Source organism: Vulpes lagopus, chromosome 7, assembly GCF_018345385.1.
Source record: "Vulpes lagopus strain Blue_001 chromosome 7, ASM1834538v1, whole genome shotgun sequence".
Taxonomy (NCBI): Eukaryota; Metazoa; Chordata; class Mammalia; order Carnivora; family Canidae; genus Vulpes; species Vulpes lagopus.
In genome coordinates this window covers 16,462,509-16,489,886 of record NC_054830.1, presented here as the reverse complement: position 1 = coordinate 16,489,886, position 27,378 = coordinate 16,462,509, and the positions used below count along the sequence as shown (strand labels likewise).

At 41.1% G+C, this 27,378-nt stretch overlaps 1 protein-coding gene across 6 annotated transcripts in view; it reads left to right on the top strand.

The window, feature by feature from the left end:
* Nucleotides 1–7,958, top strand: part of KIF9 (kinesin family member 9) — a 54,556-nt gene extending 46,598 nt beyond the window's left edge. For all 6 annotated transcript variants that reach the window (XM_041761330.1, XM_041761328.1, XM_041761331.1 and 3 more), the window contains one exon: nt 3,674–7,958. In XM_041761330.1, coding sequence (XP_041617264.1) covers nt 3,674–3,724 — 51 coding nt within the window. In that variant the 3' untranslated portion in view covers nt 3,725–7,958. The remainder of the gene's footprint in view (nt 1–3,673) is intronic.
* Nucleotides 7,959–27,378: the final 19,420 nt, after the last annotated feature.

Here is a 27,378-nt window from a genome sequence, read left to right as displayed (position 1 = left end):
GCAGAGGGAGAAGCAGGCTCCATGCACCGGGAGCCCGATGTGGGATTCAATCCCGGGTCTCCAGGATCGCGCCCTGGGCCAAAGGCAGGCGCCAAACCGCTGCGCCACCCAGGGATCTCTGAATAAAATTAAAAAAAAAAAAAAACCCACAATATTAAGTTTTCAAATCTATGAACATAGGCTGTCTTTCTATTTATTTAGATTAGTATTCTAAATAATATTCTATTATTCTATTCATTTCTTTCAGTGGAATTTTGTACTTTTCAGAGTATAAGTTTTGTATTTTTTTTTAAGATTTTATTTATTCATGAGAGAGGCAGAGACAGAAGCAGGCCCCCCTCAGGGATCCTGCTGTGGGACTCAATCCCAGAACCCCAGGATCACAACCTAAGCCAAAGGCAGATTTTCAACCACTGAGCCATCTAAGTGCCCCTCTCTCTTCCTCTTTTTATAAGGACACTAAACCATCATGAGGACCTCTACCCTTATGATTTCACCTAAATTTAATTACCTACCCAAATTTCCCATTCCTTAATACCATTACAGTGGGGATTAAGGCTTCAACAACTGTATTTTGAGAGAATATAAACATGCAGTCTATAACAGAAGGCATAAGATGTTGCTTTCTTCCATTATTGATGAAGTTAATTTTGATCAGTTGGTTAAAGTCACCCTGTATGTTGAATAAGAGGATCAAAAATAGGTCTTTGGTATTGGAGAAAGAACTTACAAAATTTTATTCATTATTATATATTGTTGTAAACTTGTTTTGACTGGCATAAATTATTTCAAGATCATAGAAAAGGTGAACTAAAGTGATTTGCGTGGTTGCCATCATGAATTTCTCTCTTGATATTCCAGACAAAGCTTGTATTTTCTTTAATTACTTCCAAAGTCTCAGATAAACATTTTTTTTTTTTTTGGGGGTCAGATAAACATTTAAATTCTAAATCATTCAACAGAGGAATCTTGCATTTCTATAGGTCAATGTTATATTCTCCCACTCCCCTGGAATCTCTAGGAGAACTCTTTGCATTAGATATTTCATGTTTACGACATGCCCATGCACACGCTTTATATGTAGGTGTCACACTTGAGCCATTCCATCTTACATTTATTTAAACTTTTCACATATATACCTAAAATACATAGGATTGGATTTTTTAAGGTCAAAATGTTTTCCATTTTGCTGAATTTCTGTCACAGTGGCTTTTATCCATTGTGTGTGTTTAAATAATAAGCTCATATTTGATTGAACTGAGGCTGTAGGAGTCCTGAGTGCATAAGTACATTCTCTCCTCCTGACAGTGTTTGCCCTTGCTTTTGCAGTTAGCCATGGGGCATTGCCAACACAGGACCATTTTATCCTCCTTCAAAAATTCCAACTTGAGGGCAGCCCAGGTGACTCAGTGGTTTAGCACCGCCTTTAGTCCAGGGTGTGATCCTGAAGACCCAGGATCGAGTCCCAAGTCGGGTTCCCTGCATGGAGCCTGCTTCTCCCTCTGCCGTGTCTCTGCCTATCTCTCTCTCTCTCTTTCTCTCTCTCTCTCTCTCTCTCTCTGTCTCTCATGAATAAATAAATAAAATCTTAAAAAAAAATTCCAACTTGACGGGTGCCTAGCTAGAAGCTGGATCAGTCGGTATAGTATGCAACTCTTGATCTTGGGGTCATGAGTTTGAGCCCCATGTGTGGTGTACAATTTACTTTAAAAAAATGACAACTTGAGAAGTGATTAATATCCAGAATATATAGAGAACTTTTAAAACTCAAAAATGGGCAAAGAATAGACATTTTTCAAAAGAAAATATATAGATGGACGGTATGCACATGAAAAGATGCTCACCATCACGAATCATTAGGGAAAGGCAAATCAAAACTACAAGATACCACTTCATACCATTAGGATGGCAACTATCCAAAAACCAGAGAATAAAAAGTGTTGGAGAGGACGTGGAGACATTGGAGCCCTTGTGTGTGTGCTATGGGTGGGAATGTAAAATGGTACAGCCATTAAGTGAAACACACCAGTCACCAAAAGGCAAACACTATAGGATCCACTTACATGAGATGAGGTACTTGGAGTAGCCAAAATCAGAGACCTGAAGGAGAATAGTGGTTGCCAAGGCTGGGGGAAGGAGGGAGTAGGGAGTTAGTGCTTAATGGGTACAGAGTTTCAGTGTTGCAAAATGAAAAGAGGGGGATGGATGGTGGTGATGGTTGCACATTAGGGATGTATCTAATAGGGATCCCTAGGTGGCTCAGTGGTTGAGCGTCTGTGTGATCCTGGAGTCCCGGGATCAAGTCCTACATTGAGCTCCCTGCAGGGAGCCTGCTTCTCCTTCTGCCTGTCTCTGTCTCTCATGAATAAAAAAAAATCTTAAAAAAAAAAAAAAAAAAAAGGAATGTATCTAATACCACTGGGCTGTACACTTAAAACATTTAAGATGGTAAGGGTTGTGGTTTTTTTGTTTTGTTTTGTTTTAAGATTTTGTTTATTTGAGAGGGAGACCAAGTGAGCAAGAGTATAAGAGCAGGGGGAGGGAAAAGCCGACTCCTGCTAAGCAGGGAGCCTGACCCAACTGAGCCACCTAGGGGCTCCCTAAGATGGTAAGTTGTTTGTTTGTTTGTTTGTTTGTTTTTTGTAAGTTTTATGTAATATCTATTTTACCACTGGAGGGAGAAAAAGAATTCCAGTTTATTTTTTATTTTTTTAAAGATTTGTATTTATTTATTCATGAGAGATACAGCAAGAGAGAGAGGCAGAGACATAGGCTGAGGGAGAAGCAGGCTCCCTGCAAGGAGCCTGATGTGGAACTTGATCCTGAGCCTGATGTGGGACTTGATCCTGGATCCCGGGATCACATCCTGGGCCAAAGGCAGATGCTCAACCACTGAGCTACCCAGGCATCCCAAGAGTTCCAGTTTAATATGGAAGCTTCAGTTTCAGTTCCCTATGGTGTGGGGGGTCTGAATTCATACCCACATTTCAGATTGGATTTCGCATTCACTTGCCTACTGCCCAGTGTTTCTAGTCCAACCTGCTTTCTGAGAGCCAAGCAGTGCCTTAGAAGGGAAGAATTTATGAACCCTGAGTTGGTTTGTGGAGGGAGGTCCCTTCAGGGTACATGTGTGCCCACCCCTCTGAAGATAGAAACCTCTACTTTTTGTATCTAATTCTTGCCAAAAACTTTCAATTGGGCCCTTGAAACATACATGCTTCCTTTTAAACATGCCTTCAACACCATTTTTGGGGGCCCCTGGGTGGCTCAGTCAGTTAGTTAAGCATCTACCTTTGGGCAGATCCCAGGGTCCTGGGATCAAGCCCCACATTGGGCTCTCTGCTCAGCAGGGAGTCTTCTTCTCCCTCTCCCTCTGCCCTTCCCCTCACCTCATTCTCTCTCTCTCTCTAATAAATAAAATCTTAAAAAAAAAAAACAGACATACTTGCCACACCATTTTAAAACAGTTTTACACACTTTCTTTAGGACAAAAAAATGAAAGGGGATGGAACATTATTTCTCACAGAATTGGGGCTGGTCAGAGGGCATTCTTATCCTCAAACTGTGATGTTTGCAGGAAGAATTAATGGGGTGGATATAAGTGGCAAGACTTCTGAGTCTTAAGTCCATACCTCCTAATCAATTCCTGTTTTCTCTCCTTTTCTGTGTCCAGCACAATTACTTGAAAACTATGATGGGCTTCCAGCAGGCACACAGAAAATAAGGCTTCATCATCAGTGCCTTGAAGGACAAGACCCCCAGTAACTCCCACCTGCTTAGTGGAGCTGCTACACCACCTGCCCAGAGTTCCAGGCCCTCTGCTCCAAGGCTGGGGCCCAGTCCGGGGAACTCACAGTGACCTGCATCCCTCCCAACAGGAACATCCTTCACAGGATACCCTTGCTCACCTTCACAGAACACTTTGGGTTTCAACCCATTGTCTTATATGCAGAGACAGGATAAAATAACTTCCTAGTCTGGACTTTTGATGCTCACTCAAGAACTTGCTTTTTATTTCCTGTTCAGAAGGATGTCTTCCCTTTGTTCAGGTAGGGTCAGAATGGAGTCTCCCACAAGAAAGTGAGAAAGCAGCTCAGCCACACTCCTGGAACAGCTTTGTCCCACTGGTCAGCCCCTTCCCTTCCCCAGATGGACATCCTGGGGGTGAACTGGGTCTGAGGAGCCCTGGTTCTCGCAGCTCGTTCAGACTTTAGGTTCTGTTAGGGCATCCTGTGCTCCTAAGCCAGTTCACTGGAGGCCCTCCTTCCTCAGCAACCAGAAGAGGAATGAGTCTAGGTGGAAATGGCTGAAAGGCAGATTTTTATTTCAAAATAAGAGGCTTAAAATGAGAGCAGTCCTGCCATGAAGTTAGCAGAAGAGCCCCATAATGGGAGGCTCCCTGGCAAGGAGGCTGCAGAACATGCACTGGATAGAAGGTTGGACTGGATGACTTCAGTGATTCTGACCTTCAGCCCATCAGTGAGCAAATGGATGGGGGTTTGTGGAAAAGAGAAAGTAGAAAGGCATCCGTGGGGTCCCTATCTTCTTCCTTTTCAGCTGCTTTCTCTTTCACTGACTGACAATGATTCTAAAACAGCTTTTAGAGACTCCGACCTTGCCAAGGCTTTGCAGAGCAGATTTGAAGTGCCCCCAACTTCACCCCCCTGGCTGCCACACACAGGGACTGTCACTGATCAGCACTAACGATGTGCACATAGCCCTGTTGGTCAGTCCTGGTGTTTCCTGTGATTGTGGCCAAATAGACAAGCCTGCCTAAGCTCTGTCTACCCTCCCAGTTAGTGGAGACCTTAGGCAGAGAGTTCTGATTCCTTCCTTTCTTGGCTGCTCCTGCTCTTACCAAGACTTGTTTGGGGTTCCTAGGTCTTTGGGACACCTCAGGAAATAGGGCATAGCAAACAGGTTATCATCATGTTGGAGCCACAGGAGAAACTGTTTGTGGCATTACCAATCCCCCTTTCCTTCATTCCCTGCCACAGGCTGGAATGGCATGGCCCTGCAGGACATTGCTCCACAGGATTCCTGGACAGCCAGTCGTGGGGCCTGCTGGCCAGGGCAAGCTGGGCCTCTGTCATGGCAGTTGGGCACATTTATCTTTAGCTAATTCATTACCACAGAGGCCTCTCTGGCACAATGTGAAACAAGTAATCATCAACGTGGGCAGGGCCACAGGAATAAGCCAGGATGGTGCTTGGTAGATCACTCCACACAAACTCCTTGCAGGAGCAGATGCTTCCAATATGATAGGGAGCTAGGGGGCATCATGTCCACTCAAATGGGCCTGTTGTTCTAGAAAATAGTTCCTGCCGACCTAATCTAACCACAAAATCACCCGAGGGGACTTCCAATTCCATCATATAACAGATAAGATAACCTGAGAACACTCCTACTACAAACAAATTCTGGCTCAAGTAGAAATTCTTTTAAACGCAAAGCTAAATTTGAAGGAAAGAAAGGGAACTGCTAGGAGCTGGAGAACTGAAAACTCAGAGTGGTCAGCATGTGAACTGGATGTGGCCGCTGGTGATAGAAATGTGTGAGTGGATTGTTGCCCATGATGTAATGTCCACAAAAGCATGAGAAGTAAGACTTTGGCCCATGCCCCATAGGAAGTTGGAAGTGAGACCCTCTGCATAAAGCTGGCACCTTGAAGGCTTCATCTTTGATGAAGAGGTAAACTAGAAAAAATTTTCCCACTTTGGGGGAAGATGTTCCCAGAGATGAGGGGGAACAGGTCCTATGAGAATTTGCAACCATGTATAGGTTTAGATTCAGATTTACACAGTGTGGTCCAGGAACCACTAGGCTGAGAGATTAGCATAAAAATTAGCCCAAGGCTGAAACACCTAGTAGAATCAAAAAAATCTACACCTGCCCTTTACCAAGCCACACAGCATTCCCTAGTAAACTCGAGTTCCAAAGACTAAACACACACACATGTGCATGCACATGTGTGCCCATGCACGTGCAGAAACAACCTGTCATAGCGGAGGCAAAATGAGAGTGTGATCAGATAACAAATTATTGAATAAAGATTATACAACATATATGTATGTTTTAAATAAAGACAAAAGTAGGAATCAATATGATAAAGTCTCTCCAAATAGGTCACAGATTTTTTTTAAAAAAAAAGCATAACTTTAAAATAAAATAAAAAATAAAAAGCAGAACTTTTAGAAGTGAAAAAATGTTTTAAAAGTTAAAATGGCAGACTAGAAACAGCAAAAGAGAGAATCAGTGACCTGGATGTTGGAATCAAATTCTGAAGAATTTGCTTGGAATGAAACAGAGGGATGGCAAGATTAAAACTGAAAGTGTGGCTAAGAGATGTGGTAGAATGAGAAGCTCCAGTATACATGCAATCACAGATCCAGAGGAGATCCCAGGATGATTACTGTCTTGGTGAGCACATCCAGTCTCCTGGCTTTAGGCATCATTCATATACTAATTCTCAATCTTATACATCTAGCCTAGACTGCTCTCTGGAACTTCCAAACCTCTACAGCCAACAGCTAATTTGGCATCTCCATTTGAATATTAAGACATCTACAAATCAGCATGTTTAAAGCTAAATGCCTAATTGTCCCCCAAATATGCCCCACTCGCAACCTCCCTTATCTCAGCTCAATTGCTCAGGCTAAATCCTTAGTTTTATACTAAACTCCTCTTTTCCTCTCATAGTCCCCATCAAATCTGTCAAGAAATTCAATAGACTTTATCTTCCTACTGCATTAAAAATCTGACCACTCCTCTCTACTTCTATTGCCCTGACTCTGATCTAAGCCACCGTCCTGTCTTGCCTGGATACTGCGGCAACTTCCTTTGTCCTCTCCCTCCTCTGCTCTTCTATAGTCCATTTCCAAAACAGCTGCCTGGTCGATCCTTTTGAAAGTCGACCACATCACTCGTCTTTTCAAACCTGAAATGGTTCCTGTTTCTCTCGAGTGAATCCCATCCAATTCCTTAAAAACAGCTGGAAGGTCCTACATGATCTTGCCTCCTGTGACTTTACTCTTTTCTCTCTTCTGCCCGCTTGCTCACTCTGCTCCAGCCATGTGGGCCTCCTCACTGTTCCTGAGACATATTGGCTGCTTCTACCTGAAATCTCCCAGACGTCCACATGGCTCACTCTGACTTCCTTCAAGTCTGCTTAAATGTCACCTTCTGGAGCAGATATTGTCATGCCTCGATCATAGACCTTGCACTTGCCATTCCTGCTAGTGGGTTCCTACCAAAAGCATCTGCCACTTTTTACATAAAGGCTTTCTCAACTGTAGGTGCTTATTTGCTGCAAAGGGGGCCCAAACGCCAGGGAGTTAACACACTGAGGAGCAACCTTCAATGTATGAGTTGGTGGTTGAGTACCCTAACCTCCTTTCCCTTGGATGGGACATCTCTGAGGCATGTTGTCCACTATATCCTGGGGCTTCCCCGAAAGAATACAAATGCACACATAGATAAATGGAACCAATATAAAAAAAAGATGGTTGGTGTAATTAGTGAAATTATCAGTAAAATAATATCACAAAATATCTAAAGTGGTTAATGGTATAATTTTTAATCATATAATAACAATATAATGATAAGATTGGACCAATATAGCATCCAAGGTTTCTTTCTAAAGTTCAGAGATTCAAGATAAGACAAAGAACTGGGTAGTCCTGATATTTAATCTGGAGGGTTCAGACACCTCTGTTACTATTTCCTCTGGCATCCTATGGAGATTCCAATCCACTTATGGGCCACCACCCTCCCCACCCCCCCACTGCTGTCAGCTAGGGCTGAAGAGTCTCCTCTGGACTTGACTCTTGATAGTGGGCTACATTTTCCTTAGGCAATACGATGTAGTGGTAGAGCACAGGCTTTGGGCCAAGACACAGGAGTTTATTTTAAGATTTTATTTATTTTTATTTTTTTAGATTTTATTTATGAGAGAGAGAGAGAGGCAGAGACACAGGCAGAAGGAGAAGCAGAGGGAGAAGCAGGCTCCATGCAGAGAGCCTGATGTGGGACTCCATCCGGGGTCTCCAGGACCACGCCCTGGGCTGAAGGTGGCGCTAAACCGCTGAGCCACCTGGGCTGCCCAAGATTTTTTTTATTTGAGAGAGGCAGAGACATAGGCGGAGGGAGGAGCAGGCTCCCTGCTGGGTGCGTGATGTAGGACTCGATCCTAGGACCCTGGGACCACGACCAGCCAAAGGCAGACGCTCAACCACTGAGCCACCCAGGTGCCCCAACACAGTTTAAATTTGGACTCCATAGTTTAAATTTGGACTCCATATCTTACCTGGCGTGGGACTTTGGGCAAGTTGTCCATTTCCTCAGCCTTTTTTCATGTATAAGACAATGATTTTTTTTAATTTTTATTTATTTATGATAGTCACACAGAGAGAGAGATAGAGGCAGAGACATAGGCAGAGGGAGAAGCAGGCTCCATGCACCGGGAGCCCAACGTGGGTTTCGATCCCGGGTCTCCAGGATCGTGCCCTGAGCCAAAGGCAGGCGCTAAACCGCTGCGCCACCCAGGGATCCCATAAGACAATGATTAATAACCCTGGGACTGTGTATGTCTGGTGCACAGCAGGGCCTCAACCAACTGAAACTGCCACAATATTAACAATAACTTTAACAATAATAAAGTGCCCAGCATTATGTCTGATAGATGGTAAACATACACACACACACCCCAATGTTAGACTCCCTTTCCATTCCCCAGAATGGATTTTGAATTTGAAAAGGCAGCATTCAGACTGGCATTATCTTTCTCTAGTTAATCCTGACTGCAATGGCTTTTAAAGACCGATCCAAAAGCTGGAGTACAGAGAAGTAGCTGCTAAAAATATCCCCAGTGTCATCCTGGGCGGGTTACTGGAGGTCAAGTGTCTTGGGTCAGGGAAGTAGTAGTCCCACTATACCACAGGGCCAGGCTGCCGTTGGAACTTCATGCTGGGGGCTGGGGACAGCGTTCTAGCTGGACAGACTGCCCTGGGAGAAGTGACCAGCATCATGAGAGGCTCTGAAGAGACTGTCAAGCAAGGAATAGCCACAGAAATTAGAGACATTTAATGTGAGAAGTGAAGTCCAAGCGGGGGGGCAGATGAGTTTTTCGAACCTGGAATGGATGGTCTTGGTGCAAACCGGGCCCCTAGTCCCTGGAGGAGGCAAGCAGTGTCTGGGCAGCCCCAGTCAAGGTTCATGTGAAAGAAATCCTCAAGCTAGGACATGAGGACTTTGAAGTCCCCAGGTTCCTTCTAAATCTAAATTCAGTGATTCTAGAAAAGTAACAGTGGAAAGTTATTTAATATATTTAATATATCAGTTGAAAATCACACCACAGGAGTGCCTGGATGGCTCAGTCAGTTGGGCATCTGCCTGTGGCTTGGGTCATGACCCTGGAATCCCAGGATCGAGCCCTGCATCAATCTGTATTTAGCGGGGAGGCTGTTTCTCCCTCTCTCCCTCCCCCTGCTCTTATGCTCTCACTTTCTAAATAAATAAGATCTTTAAAAAAAAATCATGCCATATACGTAGATATATTTATATTTGAATAATAAAGACTAAAATGTCAAAAGGTCAGTAGTTTCTGGATAAAACTAGAGGTGATTTTTTCCCTTTTGAATTTTTAATTTATTAAATATTAATTGCTTTTATTAACAAAAATATCAAATTTAGAAAGTATTATAATGTAGAAAAAAGAGTCTTTCTGTGAGCAGGTGAAAGACCCTTCTGCTAGTTCATGTTGGCATAAATGTATCCATAGAGGCTGGAAGGAAGACAGGGGTCTTACAAGTAGGGAAGGGATTTACTTCGAGGCTGGCCATGATTGTGTGATCTGATGACTAAGTGCCTTGCTAAGAAATGCATTTTTTAAAAAAGATTTTATTTATTTATTTATTCCTGAGAGATACAGAGAGAGAGGCAGAGACACAGGCAGAGGGAGAAGCAGGCTCCATGCAGGGAACCTGACATGGGAGTCAATTCCAGGTCTCCAGGATCACACCCCAGGCTGAAGGCAGCGCTAAACCACTGAGCCACCAGGGCTGCCCAGAAATGCATTTTTAAAAAGAAAGGAAGAGGGGATCCCTGGGTGGCTCAGCGGTTTAGCCCCTGACTTTGGCCCAGGGCATGATCCTAGAGTCCCGGGATCAAGTCCCGGGATCAAGTCCCGCGTAGGGCTCCTGCTTCTTCCTCCTCCTGTGTCTCTGCCTCTCTCTCTCTCTCTCTCATAAACAAACAAACCTTTAAAAATATAAAAAGAAAGGAGGGAGGGAAGGGAGGATAGGAAGGAAGGAAGGAAGGGATGTTTGAATGCAGGTGGGATTTTCCTGTTATAAGTCCCCTGAAGGAGAATCTACTCTGTCCAGAAAAGCTGTAAAACGGATTATGAGGCTGTGTGTGTGTGTGTGTGTGTGTGTGTGTGTGTGTGTGTGTGTAGTAGACAACTGCTATTCTTAAATTTGGAGATTTGCTGTGGGGCTGTGCTCTGGCTTTCTGCAGAAGGTGGGAAAGCTAAAGGAGGGACCTGGAAGAGGACAGAGAACACAGCCATATATGTGGACAGGTATATATGAGAAAGGAACACAGGATCTGAGAACTCCCAAGTCCAGATGCTGCTCTTCTTTGAGTCTCAATCTCTGCATCTGTAAAGTGGAGGCAGCAGCTATCACTGCCTTCTCTACCACAGGGATGCGAAAAGGATCACAGGAGAAAATGTCAATGAAGACCTCACAATATCTAAAGCCTTACATAAATATCTTTTTTAAAAGATTTTATTTATTTGAGAGAGAGAGAAAGCACAAGCAGGGAGGGTCACAGGGAGAGGGAGAAGCAGACTCCCCACTGAGCAGGGAGCTCCATGTAGGGCTCAATCCCAGGACCCCGAGATCACGACCTGAGCCGCTGAGGCAGACGCTCAACTGACTAAGCCACCCAGGTGCCCCATAAATATCTTATAAAAATGCCACTGTCGTGGCAGTGGTGTCCAAATCTAAGAAATATTTTGGACTCGAATTGTGAGTTTATTCAAGCCTGACAAGAAACCAGGATCTCCTGAAGCATGGATGGATGACTGGATGTTAGTGAGAGGAACATCTAAATGGTATTTAGGTGTTTCCATTCCTTTAAATCTTTTCATCTAAATTTTGTTACCATCTGTTTGAATATTCTAATATTAGTCAAAATGTATAATTAGCTCCTGTATCAAGCCTTGTGGTCTTCTGCCAATGCCACTTTCTTGAAAAGCTCTAGAGGCAGAAGATGGATTAAGAGCCCTTCCCTTAATGGTTGGCAATACTGCGGTCCTGGGGGCCTGTGATTCTAGGTCAGTCCTACACACACACAATAAATAAAGCAAACCAAGAATCCAAGGGCAAAAAAAGATGCAAATTATTACCTCAAACATTATTTTAAGATTGGACTCTAAACTGCAAAAGAAAAAAACATGTTATGTACCTGCAAAAAAAAAATTAGCCAATAAAGAGAGAGGAGTGCCTTTTTTTGAATTCTGACACAGCTGTTCTTATCCCTGGCTGCATGTTATAATCACCTAGAATGCTTTTTTAAAAATATTTATTTATTTATTTATGAGAGACAGAGAGAGAGAGACGCAGAGACACGGGCAGAGGGAGAAGCAGGCTTCATGCAGGGAGCCTGACGTGGGACTTGATCCCAGGTCTCCAGGATCAGGCCCTGGGCTGAAGGCTGCGCTAAACCGCTGAGCCACCCGGGCTGCCCACAACTTAATATACTTATATATAAGTGTATATTATATATACTTGCATATAGCATATTATATAATAATATATAATATAGATTATGTGATTAAATATTATATAATTAATTGTATAGTTTAATTATACTACATAATAATTATAATTATTTTATTTTAGTAACCAAGTATTAAAGATTTACTCTTTTTAAAAGATTTTATTTATTTATTCAGGAGAGAAACAGAGAGAGGCAGAGACACGGGCTGAGGGAGAAGCAGGCTCCATGCAGGGAGCCCAATGTGGGACTCAACCCTGGGAACTCCAGGATCATGCCCTGGGCTGAAGGCGGCACTAAACCACTGAGCCACCAAGACTTCTTCCCAAATTTTAAAAATTTAACATTTTAATACTTATGGGCATTATAATTTCCAAGCACCTTTGGCTGCTCAACTCCTGTGTATACTTCCGAGATACTAAAAAGACACTCACGTTGTTCTTTTTTTTTTTTTCTAAGATTTTTTTTTTAATTTATTCATAGAGACAGAGAGAGAAGAAGAGACACAGGCAGAGGGAGAAGCAGGCATCATACGGAGAGCCTGATGTGGGACTCGATCCAGGGTCTCCAGAATCACACCCTGGGCTTCAGGCAGTGCTAAACCACTGCACCACCGGGGCTGCCCCATTCATGTTGTTCAAAAAGGAACAACAGAAACCCAGTCACTTGCCTCCAAGAGCAAACCAAGACTGAATTGCAGTTTCAGCCACTGCCAGAATGTGACCTGTAACCAATCCATCTGGGATTACCTGGTCAGCACCAGTGAGGTCATCTGCATGAAAACCCCCCGAAGAAACCTTGTCTGAGACAAGCCACTCTTTGTTAGTAAACTTCCTTTCCAGTCCCTCTGTCAACAAAAGCCTTCCATTTTACACAGCTCCTTGGAGTGCCTTTCTACTTACTGAATGTACTGCTGCCTGATTCATGAATCAATGAATAAAGCCAATGAGATATTCAAATTTATGCAGCCGAATATTGTTTTTCACAGCTTTCAGCAAAGGTGAGTGGAGGAGCCAGATTTATTTCCATAGGTTCAGCTAACAGTGATGCCATCAAAGTACTAAAGTTTCCTTCCTCTCTAATAGTATTTGGGCAGATTTATTTCCTCTATAATTCTCGGATTTGAGTTTAGGGTGAGGATACAATTTCTTTGAAGCAAACACACAAACTGCAGAGTTTTGCTTTACTTGGAGAGGTCACATACTGAATATCAGGTGCAACATTGCTACTTCCGCTTACGTATTTTTATTTCTAATAGTTTCCCATGATACCATCCTTTGACCTTGGACCTCGAACTGTGGCTGTGGAGCAGGGTAAGACATTTTTAAGGTAAGAAAATTGTCCTTGAGTATCCATGTGGTACTCAGCTTCCAGTGCATACACACCAATTTTAGCATCTTCTCTGGAGTGGGAATATAGGAGAATCTCTACAGAAGTTTTCACAGGAGATATACTAGCACTCTCAAGGTTATTTCTATTGAGTATAGACTCAAAAGACTGCCTGAAAAGCTATTTATCAAGTAGAGCTAAATTTATTAAACTTGCTGCATTAAGAATGCCAACTGGACAAAGTCATAATAATTTCTCAGAAGGGGAAATTCAGGGGAGGATATTAATAGGGTTTTAGGGCCTAAACTGGGTGATTTTTAAGGGGGGTCTTGCAAAGCAACAATTTTGGATTGGTAGGTACAGAGAGGCAACAATTTTTTTTTAAATTCCAGTTAACATACAGTATATTAGTTTTATGTGCAGAGTTCAGTGATTCTACACTTCCATACAACACCTGGTGAGGCAACAATCTTTAAGCAAATCTTGAGTAAAATGCTAGTTTCAATAAGTAAGCTCTTTTTGTTAGTTCATAGTCTTCTGGGATCAAGTATTTCTTGGAAAACATAGCTAAGCCATTTTTGCTTATTCCCAATATTATTTAATATACAGACAGGAAAGCATGCCTGGTATTTTTTGACCCAGAGACAGGAAACTAAGTTGGTTTTAGTTCTCTTTATCAGGTTCCTGCAAACTACTTTTGTTGTAAGCAACCATTGATTGCTAGTAAGTCCTATGCTGGTGTTATTATTAAAAAATAGTGACAAGTCTTATACTTAACACCTAATGGCCACCATTTCATCTTGCTTGAGGAACTTGTATAATCTTGACAGGCAGTTCCCAAATCTCTGACAAGTCCGGTAATGTCTTTGCCTGAAGAAAAATGGTGAAAGCAGCCCACTCTCTGCCTTTGACCAGTAATTCTGTTACAGCCTGCTGCACCAAAGGGACTGTCTGAACAAACATGTGAAAGGTGTGAACAAAACTTTGTATGATTCCAAAACACTCACGGTCTTTACCATGATTTTTCTATCCCCTAAATACTTAGCCAGATTCACTCTGTTGTTAGACCTGGAAATACCTTGTGACTGTATTAGTTTTCTATTGTTGCTATTACATATCACCACAAATGTAGCTTGAAACAATACAAATTTACTATTTTACAGTTTGAAGTCTGACATGGGGCTGAAGTCAAAGTGATTATAGGGAAGAATCCAATTCCTTGCCTTTTCCAGATTCTGCAGGGTGCCTACTTTCCTTGGCTCATGGCCCTATTAACCTTAAAAATAAAATGGCCAGGGCAGCCCCAGTGGCGCAGCGGTTTAGTGTTGCCTGCAGCCTGGGGTGGGATCCTGGAGACCTGGGATTGAGGTCGGGCCCACGTCGGGCTCCCTGCATGGAGCCCGCTTCTCCCTCTGCCTGTGTCTCTGCCTCTCTCTCTCTCTCTCTCTCTGAATGAATAAATAAATCTTTAAAAAAAAATAAAATGGCCAGTTATTTTACTGGCAAAAATGACAAGAGAATTTCAATCTGGCACAGGCAGGCTGTAGGCAAAACCCTAGGCAATTCCTGCAGAAAAAAGGAGGGGAATTCTCTTTTATAGAGGAAAGAGGGAATTTGGGAAAGCTGTTTTATTTTATTTTTTAAAGATTTTATTTATTCATGAGAGACAGAGAGAGGCAGAGTCCTAGGCAGAGGGAGAAGCAGGCTCCTCACGGGAAGCCTGATGCAGGACTCCATCCCTGGACCAGGGATCCCTCCCTGAGCTGAAAGTAGACCCTCAACCACTGAGCCACCCATGTGTCCTGGGAAAGATGTTTTAAACAGAAAGTCCACTGGACTAAACTAAGAGTCCAAAGTAAAGTGGCTTTTCATTGGCTGAGTTGTGACACTCACTCATTGGCTGGACTGTTGTCAGGTGAGGAGGAAAGCCGTTCTTCTGGGGTAATAAAGTAGTAGCTATGGTAGTATGTACTTGCAAGGTACATCTCTTCCTGTTGGTCTGCAATGGCCAACGAGCGACTCAGCATGAAAAGCTCCTCTGCCTGCCTCTTGACTCCATTGTAAAGGAAGTTTACACTTATTAATTTTTACAGCCCCTCTTCCTTTCATCTTCAAAATCATCTCTCTGACAGTTCCTCATAGTCATGTCTCACCCTGACTCTCCTTTTTTTTTCTTTTTAAAGATTTTATTTGGGGAATCCCTGGGTGGCGCAGTGGTTTGGCACCTGCCTTTGGCCCAGGGTGCGGTCCTGGAGACCTGGGATCGAATCCCACGTCGGGCTCCCGGTGCATGGAGCCTGCTTCTGTCTCTGCCTCTCTCTCTCTGTGTGTGACTATCATAAATAAATAAAAATTAAAAAATAAAGATTTTATTTATTCACAGAGATACAGAGAGAGAGAGAGAGAGAGAGGCGGAGGCAGAGACACAGGCAGGCTCCATGCAGGGAGCCCGACGTGGGACTCGATTCAGGGTCTCCAGGATCACGCCCTGGGCTGCAGGCGGCGCTAAACCGCTGCACCACTGGGGCTGCCCTCACCCTGACTCTCCTTCCACTTTTAAGGACCATTGTTATTACATTGTCCCCATCTGGGTAATCTAGGATAATTTCTTTAATTTAAAACCAGCTGATTAGCAAACTTGATTCTATCTGGAACCTTAATTCACCTTTGCCATTAATCTAACATCTTCACAGGTTCCAGGTATTAGGTAGGACTTAGGACATGGACGTCTTTAGGGAGAGGGGCATTATTCTACCTACCACAGTTATCACGGGAAGAAGGAGCTTGGCTGACTAGATGGACTTGCTGATGTCCAGGGCTACCATGTGATCACTGGTGACAGGGTCAAGGAAGTCAGAAGTAATTATGAGGTAGTCACTTTGCTATTTGGGTAAAGCCAATCTCAAATATTAGATTTTTTTTTCAAATATTAGATTTTGATAGGATACCAAGGCTGAGACTGAACTTTATTACATTTCCAACACCCTTTGACCCAGCAATCCACTTCTAGAAATTTATCCTACCAAATTACTCATACAACTGTGCAAATTTATACAAACAAGTATACTTACTGTGGCATGATTAGGTTGAGAGAAAAGCTATAGATAATTGTCCATTGGGGAAAAGTTTATGAAATATAGTACACCTTTATTCTGGAATACTTTGCAACTTACATAAAATGAGGTAAAATTACAATTACAGACTAAGATAAGAGAATGTTCATGGTGTGCTGTAGTTTTTTTTTTTTTTTAAGATTTTATTTATTTATTCATGAGAGACACACAGAGAGAGAGACAGAGACAGAGACAGAGACACAGGCAGAGGGAGAAGCAGGCTCCTGATGCAGGACTCAATCCCAGGACCCCGGGATCACAACCTGAGCCAGAGGCAGATGCTCAACCACTGAGTCACCCAGGTGTCCCATGTGCTATAGTTTTTATAAAAGACCAAGCTGTTAAACAAAATGCATAGTATGAAACCACTTTATCTTTTATAAAGGTGTGTCTGTATATGCACAAACATGAATGAACATGCAGAGAAAAAGGGCTGGAAGGATGCACACCTGTTAGCAACATAAACTACTGTGTTGTCTAAATTTTTATGATGAAGATGCATCCCTTTTGTTTATCCCTTGACTCAGAAATTCTAATTCTAGGAATTTACTAAGGAAAACCTCATGGCAATAAACAGAAATTTATCTGCAAAGATAGGTACCATTGTTTAAGAATGAACAATTGTTAGAGCACCCAAAATGAGAAGGGAATGGATGAAATGAGTTATACATTTATACTCTGAAAGAGTATGCAGCTATTAAAAATAAGAGAAACAAATATGCTATTGAATTAAAATATCATAAAACATATATTATGTGTTCCATTTCAAATACACATGCATATACAAATAAAAATAATGCAAATATCATCAGTAGCTATTTCTATAGGGTGGGGGTAATGGGTGACTTTTACTTGCTTATGAGTTTTTGGAAGAGAGGAAAAGGAAGAAAAGAAATCCAATGTGAAACTCTTCTACACTTTTCTCAGGGTTGAACTTGAGAGGACAATGTGCTTTAAGGACCCAGAGTTCTGGGGTTGGGTAAGAAATCCCAGAGTGGGCAGTTAATCCTGGGTTCTCTGGAGCAGCCATTTAGAAAGCCTGAGCAGCACTCAGTAAGCATGCAGAAAGCGTGGTGGTGACTGGGCTTTGTAGGTAGGGGCTAACAGTAGGAGGGGGAGAACAGGCACAAATCCCATAGTCCCAGACCCCAGTCTCTGGGCTGGAGCAAAAAGTACCTCCTTCCAGGCTTTCCCTGTGGGCTGAGCCGACCACAGGGCAGCATCAGGACAATTTTAGGCTATCATTACATGGCTGGTAGGAGTATCCAAGGGTCATAACCCATCTCAGACTAAGACTCCATTGTAAGAATCAGGATTTTTCTGATGATTCTTATGTTTTATGAGGTCAATTTATCAATTGTCTTCTGTTTGATTACAAAAGGAGGAAGGCAACACTGAACACTAAATCACAACTGCCACTTGAAGTTGGTGGATTAGAATGAAGGAATTCAGAGATCCTGTGAATTTTTTTTAAAGATTTTATTTATTTATTCATGAGAGACAGAGAGAGAGAGAGGGGCAGAGACACAGGTGGAGGGAGAAGCAGGCTCCACGCAGGGAGCCCGACATGGGACTTGATCCTCGGTCCCCAGGATCATGCCCGGGCTGAAGGCGGCGCTAAACTGCTGAGCCACGGGGGGCTACACTGATGATTTTTTTTTTTTTAAACTTAGACCATCCAGCCCCTGAACATACAGGCCAAAGGTAAAAGTTCTAGCTTAGAGCTTCCTCACACTGTGTGGCCTCTTCATGCCCAGTCCATCTTGAGAGCCAAAATGCCAGCAGCTCTGGCCTGTTTTAATTCAGCTCTTTGAGCTCTACCCACAATGCTGGATGCTTGTCTGACATTTCTGCCTACAGGCTGGACCGCTTTCCCTCTAGTGGATTGGGGGGGGGGGGGGGGTCTGTTCCATTTCCTCTTCAGAACTGATGCACCCACCCCTCCCCTGCTGGAAATAATAGTTGCTGATGGTTCATTGTTACACTCCTCACCAGAAACTGCCCTCAGCTATAGGGAACTGCCTGTACAGGCTATGCCCCCTTCCAGGCTCTTAGGCAAGGATGTCGAAAATTTAAAAGCCTGCTCCTCATCTTACAATGTCAACTCTGAGGGACTTTTCCAGCTTCTTATCTGTTTGTTGGATTATCTAAGGCCCTATTTGCAACCTCATTGGGGGTCAGCTTCTCCCTTTGCCCAGTTCTGCCTCCCTCACCTCCTTACAGTTGTCTACTGACTACATTCTCTAACAAACTGGCTGTACAAGTTTGCTGAACAGATTCTCTGCAGCTTAGACTCTGTTTAAAGGGAAGCCAATGTAAGATATCCACCTACTGGGAGTTGGGACTATGCTTGTTGTAAAGTCACAGGAAACAAGCAAACCCATCAGAGGGTGGAGAGGTTGGTGTTCAGCCAGGCCTGTGTCCATCACTATTAGGGTGATCTTGGGAGTGCTCCTTGACCTCTTGAGTTCCTAATTAGTACATGAGGAAAGAAGACAAGCTGTCTCTGCTAGTCATAGAGGTGGTGCAAAGTCCAATCCTACCATATATATACATAATACAGACTAATATAGTATGTATGTATGTATGTATTCACATGCAAATATTCCTTAGCTCTGGGCACTGAGAGGCCTTGGAGCAGTAACACCTTCAATAGCAATGTACCAATCTAATACCAATTACCAAGATCTTGGCTTCTAAATACCACCTTCCACTCAAAGAACCAGAATTCCTTGGCCGTGACAAGAAAAATTATGAGATGAGGTTGGAATAATTTATGCCAGAAAACAAGGAAATGCTCAAAGAATGATATGGTTTGATCCAAAGGACTTAGAAGATAGTTGAAGAGGCTCTTACTAGTTAAATCTGAGACAATTTGAGAGTAATTTTTAAAAATGGTTTCCTGGGATCCCTGGGTGGCACAGCGGTTTGGTGCCTGCCTTTGGCCCAGGGCACGATCCTGGAGACCCTGGATCGAATCCCACGTCGGGCTCCCGGTGCATGGAGCCTGCTTCTCCCTCTGCCTCTGTCTCTGCGCCTCTCTCTCTCTCTCTGTATGACTATCGTAAATAAATTTAAAAAAATGGTTTCCTAATTTGATTTGTAAATTTAACACAATTACTATCAAAATCCAGCGGCATTTGGTTTTTGTTTTTTTTTGCAAAAATTGACAAGCCAGTCCTAAAATTTATATGGAGATGCAAGCACCCAGGATAGCCAAAACAATTTGCAAAAAGTTGGAGGACCCACATGTCCTAATCTAAAACTTACTAAAATGAAGAGATTGGCAAACTTTTCTGTAAAGGGCTAGACAGTAAGTATGTTAGGCTTTGTGGACTGTACACTGTCACAACTATCAACTCCGTTTTTAGTATATTGAGTGTTGTGCAATCATCCTCACAATCTAATTTTAGAACATTTTGTCACATCTTAAAAAAACTTGTATCTATTAACAATCACTTCTCATTTTCTCATGTCACCTTTGCAGCCACTCAATCTATGTTCTGCCTATAGATTTGCCTGTTTGTGACATTTCAAATAAATGGAATTACATAATATATGATGGCTTCTTTCACTTAGCATTATGTTTCAAGGTTAATCTATGTTGTAGCGTGTGTCAGTATTTCATTCGTTTTTATAGCTGAATTATAGTCCATTGTATGAACATACCACAATTGCTTATCTACTCTTCAGGTGATGGATATCTGGATTGTTTACATTTGTGAGGTATTATGAATTGTGCTGTTATGAATCAAGTACAAGTTTTTGTGTGGACGTATGTTTTCGTTTCTTTTGGTTATATACCTAGGAGTTGAACTGCTGGTTCATATTGTAGCTCTTTTTTTTTTTTTTTTAAGATTTATTTATTTATTCATGAGAGACACAGAGACAGAGAGGTAGAGACACAGGCAGAGGAAGAAGCAGGCTCCATGCAGGGAGCCTGATGTGGGCCTCTATACTGGGACTCCAAGATCATGCCCTGGTCGGAAGGCAGGCGCTAAACTGCTGAGCCACCCAGGGATCCCCATATTGTAGCTCTGTTTAACCTTCTGAGTATTTGCCAGTTTTTCTTAAAGTGGCTGTACCATTTTATTTTTCCCAAGCAGTGTTTAATGTTTCCAATTTCTTTACATGTTAAACAACACTTATTATCTGTCTTTTTTATTATAGCCATCCCAGTGTGTGTGAAGTGCTATCTCAATGCGGTTTTGATTTGCATCTCGATGACGAATGATGTTGAGCATCTTTTCATTGCTTATTGGCCATTTTTATATTTCTTTGGAGAAATATCTATCTCATCCTTTGTCCATTTTTAATGGGTTATTTAACTTTTTATTATTGAGTTGTAAGAGTTCTTTTTTTAAAAAATATTTTATTTATTCATGAGAGACTCCGAGAGAGGCAGTGACATTGGCAGAGGGAGAAGCAGGCTCCCCGCAGAACCCGGATGCTGGACTCAATCCCAGGACCCTGGGATCATGCCCTGAGTCAAAGGCAGATGATCAACTGCTGAACCACCCAGGCATCCCCTAAGAGTTCTTTCTATGTTCCTTGTCAGATACATAATTTGCAAATATTTTCTCCCATATGTGGGCTCACTTTCTTCATGTTGTCCTTTAAACCACAAAAGTTTTTTATTTTGATGAAGTCCAATTCACTTGTTTTTTCTTTTGTTACTTGAGCTTTTGGTATCGTATCTAAGAAACCATTACCATATCCATACTCATGGAGATTTACCCCTACGTGTTTTTTTTTCTAAAAGATTTTTATTTATTTATTCATGAGAGGCACAGAGAGAGAGGCAGAGACACGGCAGAGGGAGAAGCAGGCTCCATGCAGGGAGTTCGATGTGGGACTCGATCCTGGGACTCCAGGACCATGCCGATGGCCAAAGGCAGGCGCTAAACCACTGAGCCACCCAAGAATCCCCAACCCCTATGTTTTCTTCCAAGAGTTTTACAGTTTTCATTCTTTTGAGTTGATTTTGTAAAGTAGTAGTCCAGATTCATTCTTTTGCATGTCGATATGTGATTGTCTTATTACTGACTGCCAGAGTTAGCAGTCTATATCCTTCTTTTTGTGATCCAGTTTCCAAGGTATTGTGATTTATTTTTTCATCAAAACTGTTAAAGCTGAATTTAGTCTCGTTAAGTTCAACATGATATTACAAATTTCCCACGAACTGTACAAAATATCCCCCTGGATTAGTTCTAAATTAGGCTCATGCAACAAAATGCACATTTCATTTGAAAGCTTTTGTGCAGGTGTGCCCAAGCTGTCAAATCCAATTTAATAGGATCAAATGCCTAATAGTTGAAGACTTAGTTTTTCATCAGGCTAGCTCTAGAGAGGTTCCAAGCAAATAAGATAGTAAAATCCCATGAACCCTTTTTTCTTTCCTTCTTTTTTCTTTTTCTTTCTTTCTTTCTTTCTTTCTTTCTTTCTTTCTTTCTTTCTTTCTTTCTTTCTTCTTTCTTCTTTCTTTTTCTTTTCTTTTTTCTTTTCTTTTCTTTTTCTTTCTTTCTTTCTTTTTTATATCAGCCAAGAAGGAGGACTCAATTTCTTATAGCACTGATTCAGCTTGAGGGGGAGGGGTGTGCCAGCTGCATTGCCTTTGAAGATTAAGTGGTGCCTGACCTCTGGAAATGAACCATGGGGTCTCAGATACATAGGAAGGTGGGCAGTATAGGTGAGTGTGGGAAAAGTGTAGAGGGAAATTGGACTTATAAAGGCATGCTGGGATGGATAGATGGCTGAGAGAGGGTTCAGATACTTGGCTGAAGAAATATGAAGATGTTAAGAAACATTACTTGGGGGGACATCTGGGTGGCTTAGTTAAGCATCTGCCTTTGACTCAGGTCATGATCCTGGCTGAGGTCCTGGGATTGAGCCTCCAGTTGGGCTCCCTGCTCAGTGGGGAGTCTGCTTCTCCCTCTCTCCCTGCCCTTCCCCTACTTGTGCTCGAACCTCTCTCAAATAAATAAAATCTTTTAAAAAAGAGAAAATTACTTGCAAAAAAGGCAAAAAGGTAGTTAGCATTTACTTTCAGTGTTATACTGGGAATTAGGGAATTCAGGAGGATGATGGTTTCATCCAATAATTATTTAATTACCTATCTTAAAGGAATATGCCTTTGTTATTTACTATCAATTACTCTATTTTTTTAAAATTTATTTATGATAGTCATACAGAGAGAAAGAGAGAGAGGCAGAGACACAGGCAGAGGGAGAAGCAGGCTCCATGCACCGGGAGCCTGATGTGGGATTCGATCCCGGGTCTCCAGGATCGCGCCCTGGGCCAAAGGCAGGTGCCAAACCGCTGCGCCACCCAGGGATCCCTACTATCAATTACTCTAAAGTTATATGCTAAATATTATCCAGTGGAAAAGATAACCCTAAAGCTTACAGTTTGATTGCTCTGCTTGACACAAACCAGTTTTACATTTTATCCAACATTTTAATTCTAACAGTCCTTTTTTTTCTCCCAATATTCCTTTATAAATGTCTGTGAATACCCAGTTCCTCAACATGCTCTTTGAACCAGCTTTAATATCTTACTAGCTCCTTTATATTTGTGTAAGTCACATTTTCAATTTTTTGAAAATCATACTTTGTCAGGATTCAACTGTGGTGACTCTCTGACCAAGAGTTGTTAAGTGTCCTCTGAGGAAAAAAAATCAGCCCTCACTGCAACAATGAGTTCAACTCTAAATTGTCATTGGAGTCCTCATTCTCTGTGGGTTTGTAAAGGATTAAGTGAAAATATGAAAAAAAAAATGTATTCCAAGGGAATGGGAGGCTCTTTCCTGATGGCTGTAACATTACATCATAGTACAAACCCTAGGGGACCTGACATGCCAGAAAGCCAGACATTCTCACATAAGCACGTGTCTAAGAATGATTTTAGGCAATATTGCATCTTGGCCCCTGCCTGGGCTACCTGCTGCTCCATTGTTGAAAGTCCATGTTAAGACAATCAGATGCTTGTAACTTAGCACATAAAACTGACTACTGTTTTGGTTGTCTGTAGGAAAGGAGAGAACAACCCTCTTGGCTTCAAGTATGGTCCAGTTACTAACAAACTCACTGGGGCTAACATTCACTGCCTGGAAATGTTAGCTGTTTAAAAGTGTTTTCCCCAATGTTTGAGAGCTTCCCAAAGGCAGAGATGACCTCATTTATCTCCATATCCTCTATTTCTACCCACAGGAGTTGGCATGTATAAAGTGTTCAATAAATTGCTGTGAGAGAACAATTTTTTGGAAAAGTTCTACTGGCAGGTACTATAATAGGCAAACCAAAAAATAAAAATAAAAGATGTTCACTGAGAGAAGCAGAAATCTACTAATTTACTGCTCCAAGCTTGGGATTTGCTTGGGGTTTTCATGGTAAGGATGAAAGAGCCTGCATTAGATAAAAGAGTAAAAAAAAAAAAAAAAAAAGGTAACATTATGTAACAATGAAAATTAGCCTCAAACTTTCAGTAAGATCTGAGCACCATTCATCTAGAGAAACCAATTTCTCAATTAAAAAAAAAAGTATGGGACATTACTGTACTTCCTTAGAGTATACATATCATTTTTCATTCTGAGATACAAATAGTTTCCTCTGTCTACAGAGGCAGACATTAGAGTATCAGAGGGATAAAAGGACACAAAATTGTCCCTACCATGTGGGGGACTTGAATTATGTTCAGTCATATGCTAGGGTTACATAATGTGAACTAAACAGACAAAAGCTGTGCATATTACAATAGTGTTAAAAGGTAGCATTTATAAATATTAACTAATCTCTAATCTCAAAAATAATTCACATTCATTTGGAACGGACAACAGTATACACTTATAGTTTGGCCCAAAGCTGTCTTAACTCTCCTGACTTCTGATGAATTACAAAATGGAGAGATGAAACAATCTAGATATCTGCTAGAATATCACAGTGGTCTGCCATGTTGATGACATCATGCTAATTGAACCAAATAAGCAATAAATGGATAGCATTGTAAAGTCCTTGGTAAGACTCATGTGCTACACTGGCTGAGGGATAAATCCTATGACGATTCAGGGGTCCATCACATTCAGTAATTTTTTTAGGAGTCTAGTAGTCTGGGCCATCACCTCTAGAATGAAAGACAAATTATTGCATCTTGTACCTCCTACCACCAATAAGAAAGCAGAATACATCCTTGCCAATATTTAGTATGGTCTCTTTAACTTCACTTATTGTAATAGTTGTGTAGTGGTTTTTTGTTCCATTTTGAATTTGCAATAATTAATTTGCATGACGTTGAACATCTTTTCATGTTCTCACTTGTCATCTAGATATCTTCTTTGATGAAGTGCCTGTTCAAATCTTTTAATGATTAAAATTGTGTTGTTTTCTTATTGATTTTTGAGAGTTGTTGACATATTCTGGATTCAAGTCCTTTATCAGACAAACGCCTTGCAAAGATTTTCTCCTAGTTCATGCTTTGTCTTTTCATTTTCTTAACAATGTCATTTGAAGAGCAAGGATTCCTCTATTCCTTTGATATATGTGTTCTTAGCTTTATGATAAGACCAACTGTTTTGATTATTGTGTCTTTATAATAACTGTTGTGATTTTACATAGTATTAGCCTTCCAACATTGTTTTTTCTTTTTCTGAGTTGTTTTGATGGTTCTATTTCTTTGAATTTCCATGTGAATTTTAGAATTGGTAAGTCAACGTTTTCCAAAAAGCTTGCTGGGATTTTGATTGGTATTGCACTGACTCTATAGATAAGTTTGGAAAAAAATTGACACCTTAACAATATTGAGTCTTTTAACCATAAAGAAGGTATATCTTTCCATTTATAAGGTTTTCTTTTTCTCAGCAGATCTTTCATATCCTTTGTAAGTTTATTCCTAAGTAGTTCATATTTTTATGTTATTAGTGAAATTATATTTTAAATTTCAATATCCAATTATTCATTGCTAACATATAAAAATACAATTGACATTTTCCCCTGTGGCTTCTTCTATAAAAAACATTTTTTAAAAAAGATTTTATTGATTTTTTCATGAGACACATAGAGGCAGAAATGTAAGCAGAGGGAGAATCAGGCTCCCTGTGGGGAGCCTGATGTGGGTCTTGATCCCAGGACCCCAGGATCACAGCCTCAGCCAAAGGCAGACGTTCAACCACTGAGCCACCCAAGTGTCCCTATAAAAAGCTTTATTACAATATAATTCATACACAATAAAAATCACCCACTTAAAAAATGTAGTACAACGGACTTTAGTATATCCACAGACCATCACAATTTGAGAACATTTGTCACCTCCCCCCAAACCTCATGTTTATTACCAGTCTCTTCCCACTTCTCCACCCCACCTCTGTCAGCGATAGGCAACCACTACTCTGTTGTGTCTCCATAGATTGTCTATTCACAGATTTCACATGAATATGATCATATAATATGTAGTTGTGGTGGGATTCCCTCATTTAAAACAATGTTTTTATTCATGAGAGACACAGAGAGAGAGGCAAAAACATAGGCAGAGGGAGAACCAGGCTCCCTGAAAAGAGCCTGATATGGGACTCGATCCCAGACCTTGGGACCAGGACCTGAGCCAAAGGCAGATGCTCAACCACTGAGGCACCCAAGTGCCCCTACAGTCTACTGGTTTTAATATTTTGCTAGTTCAAGTGAAATATAAAAATGTTACCTCCCTTTAACTCCTTTACTCTCCCCTATTTATAATTGTCTTAAATGTTTCTCCTATATACACTGAGAACCACATCAGACAATGTTGCATTTTGAGCTTCAACTGTCAAACATAATTTTAAAAACTAGAAAGAATTTGCCAACATTTTCACTATTTGTTATGTTTTAATTCTTCCTGATATTCTAAGTTTTCATCTTTTATCATCTTCTTTATATTTTAAGAACATTCTTTAGCAATTTTTAGAATAGGTCTAGTGGTGACAAATTCTTAGTTCTTCTAAGTTTTCTGTAGTTTCCCTTCATTTTTGAAGGATAATTTCACTAGATGTAGAATTTGGGATAGATAGTTCTTTCCCTTGAGTACTTGGAAAACATGCCACTTTCTTTTGAAATCCATGGTTTTTCATGAGAAATCTGATGTCATTAAAAAAAAATTCCCCTATAGGTGTTATTTCTGTCATTGCTTTCAATATTGTTTTCTTTTAGTTTTAAGAATTATGATGTACCTTGGAGTGATTTCTTTGGGTCTCTCCTATTTGTGATTTGTCCAGCTTCTTGACTCTATAGGTTTATGTATTTTGACAAATTTGAAATATTTCAGCCATCATTTCTTTGAATACTTTTTCCACCTCACTCTTTCTCTTCTTTTGGGGCTCTGATTACATAAATGGATATCTTTTGTTATAGTTCCACTAGTTCCTGAGGACCAGTTCATTATTTTTTTCAGTTTATTTTCTCTTTGTGGTTCAGATTGGGTAACTTTAATTGTCTTATCTTCATGTTCACTGGTTCTTTCCTCTGTCTTCTCCATTCAGTTGTTGAACTCACCCACTGAAAAGAACATTTCTTTTTAGTTTTACTTTATATTCTATTTCTTTGCTGATACTTTATGTATGTTTCAAATGTGCTCATAAATGCTTGGTGAAGCAGTTTTATGATGGTTGTTTTAAAATCCTTCTCAGATAATTCTGATATCTAATTCATTTCAGCGTCAGCATTATTAAAAATGTATTTTGTCATTCAAGTTGAAATTTTCCTGGTTCTTGGTATGATGAGTGATTTTTTTTTTTAATTGTATCCCAGACAAGGGTGCCTGGGTGGCTCAGTTGGTTTAGTGTCTGACTCTTGATTTCAGCTCAGGTCATGATTTCAGGGTCCTAAGATCAAAGTTCTGCATTAGGCTATATGCTCAGTGCAGTCTGCTTGTCTTTCTCTCTCCCCTTGCTTGCTCTTGCACTAGCTCTCTTAAATAAACAAACAAATAAATAAGTAAATAAAATGTTAAAATTGTATCCTGAACACTTAAGAGACACAAGACTCTGGGTCTTATATATAAGTCTTCTACTTTAGCACATTCTTTCTGACACCATGCCAAAGAGGAATGGGATATTCACCTCCTTTCTACCAGATGAGTGTGAAATTCTGGACTTTCCATTTGACCTTCTTGACACTTCAGAGGGAAGCAATAC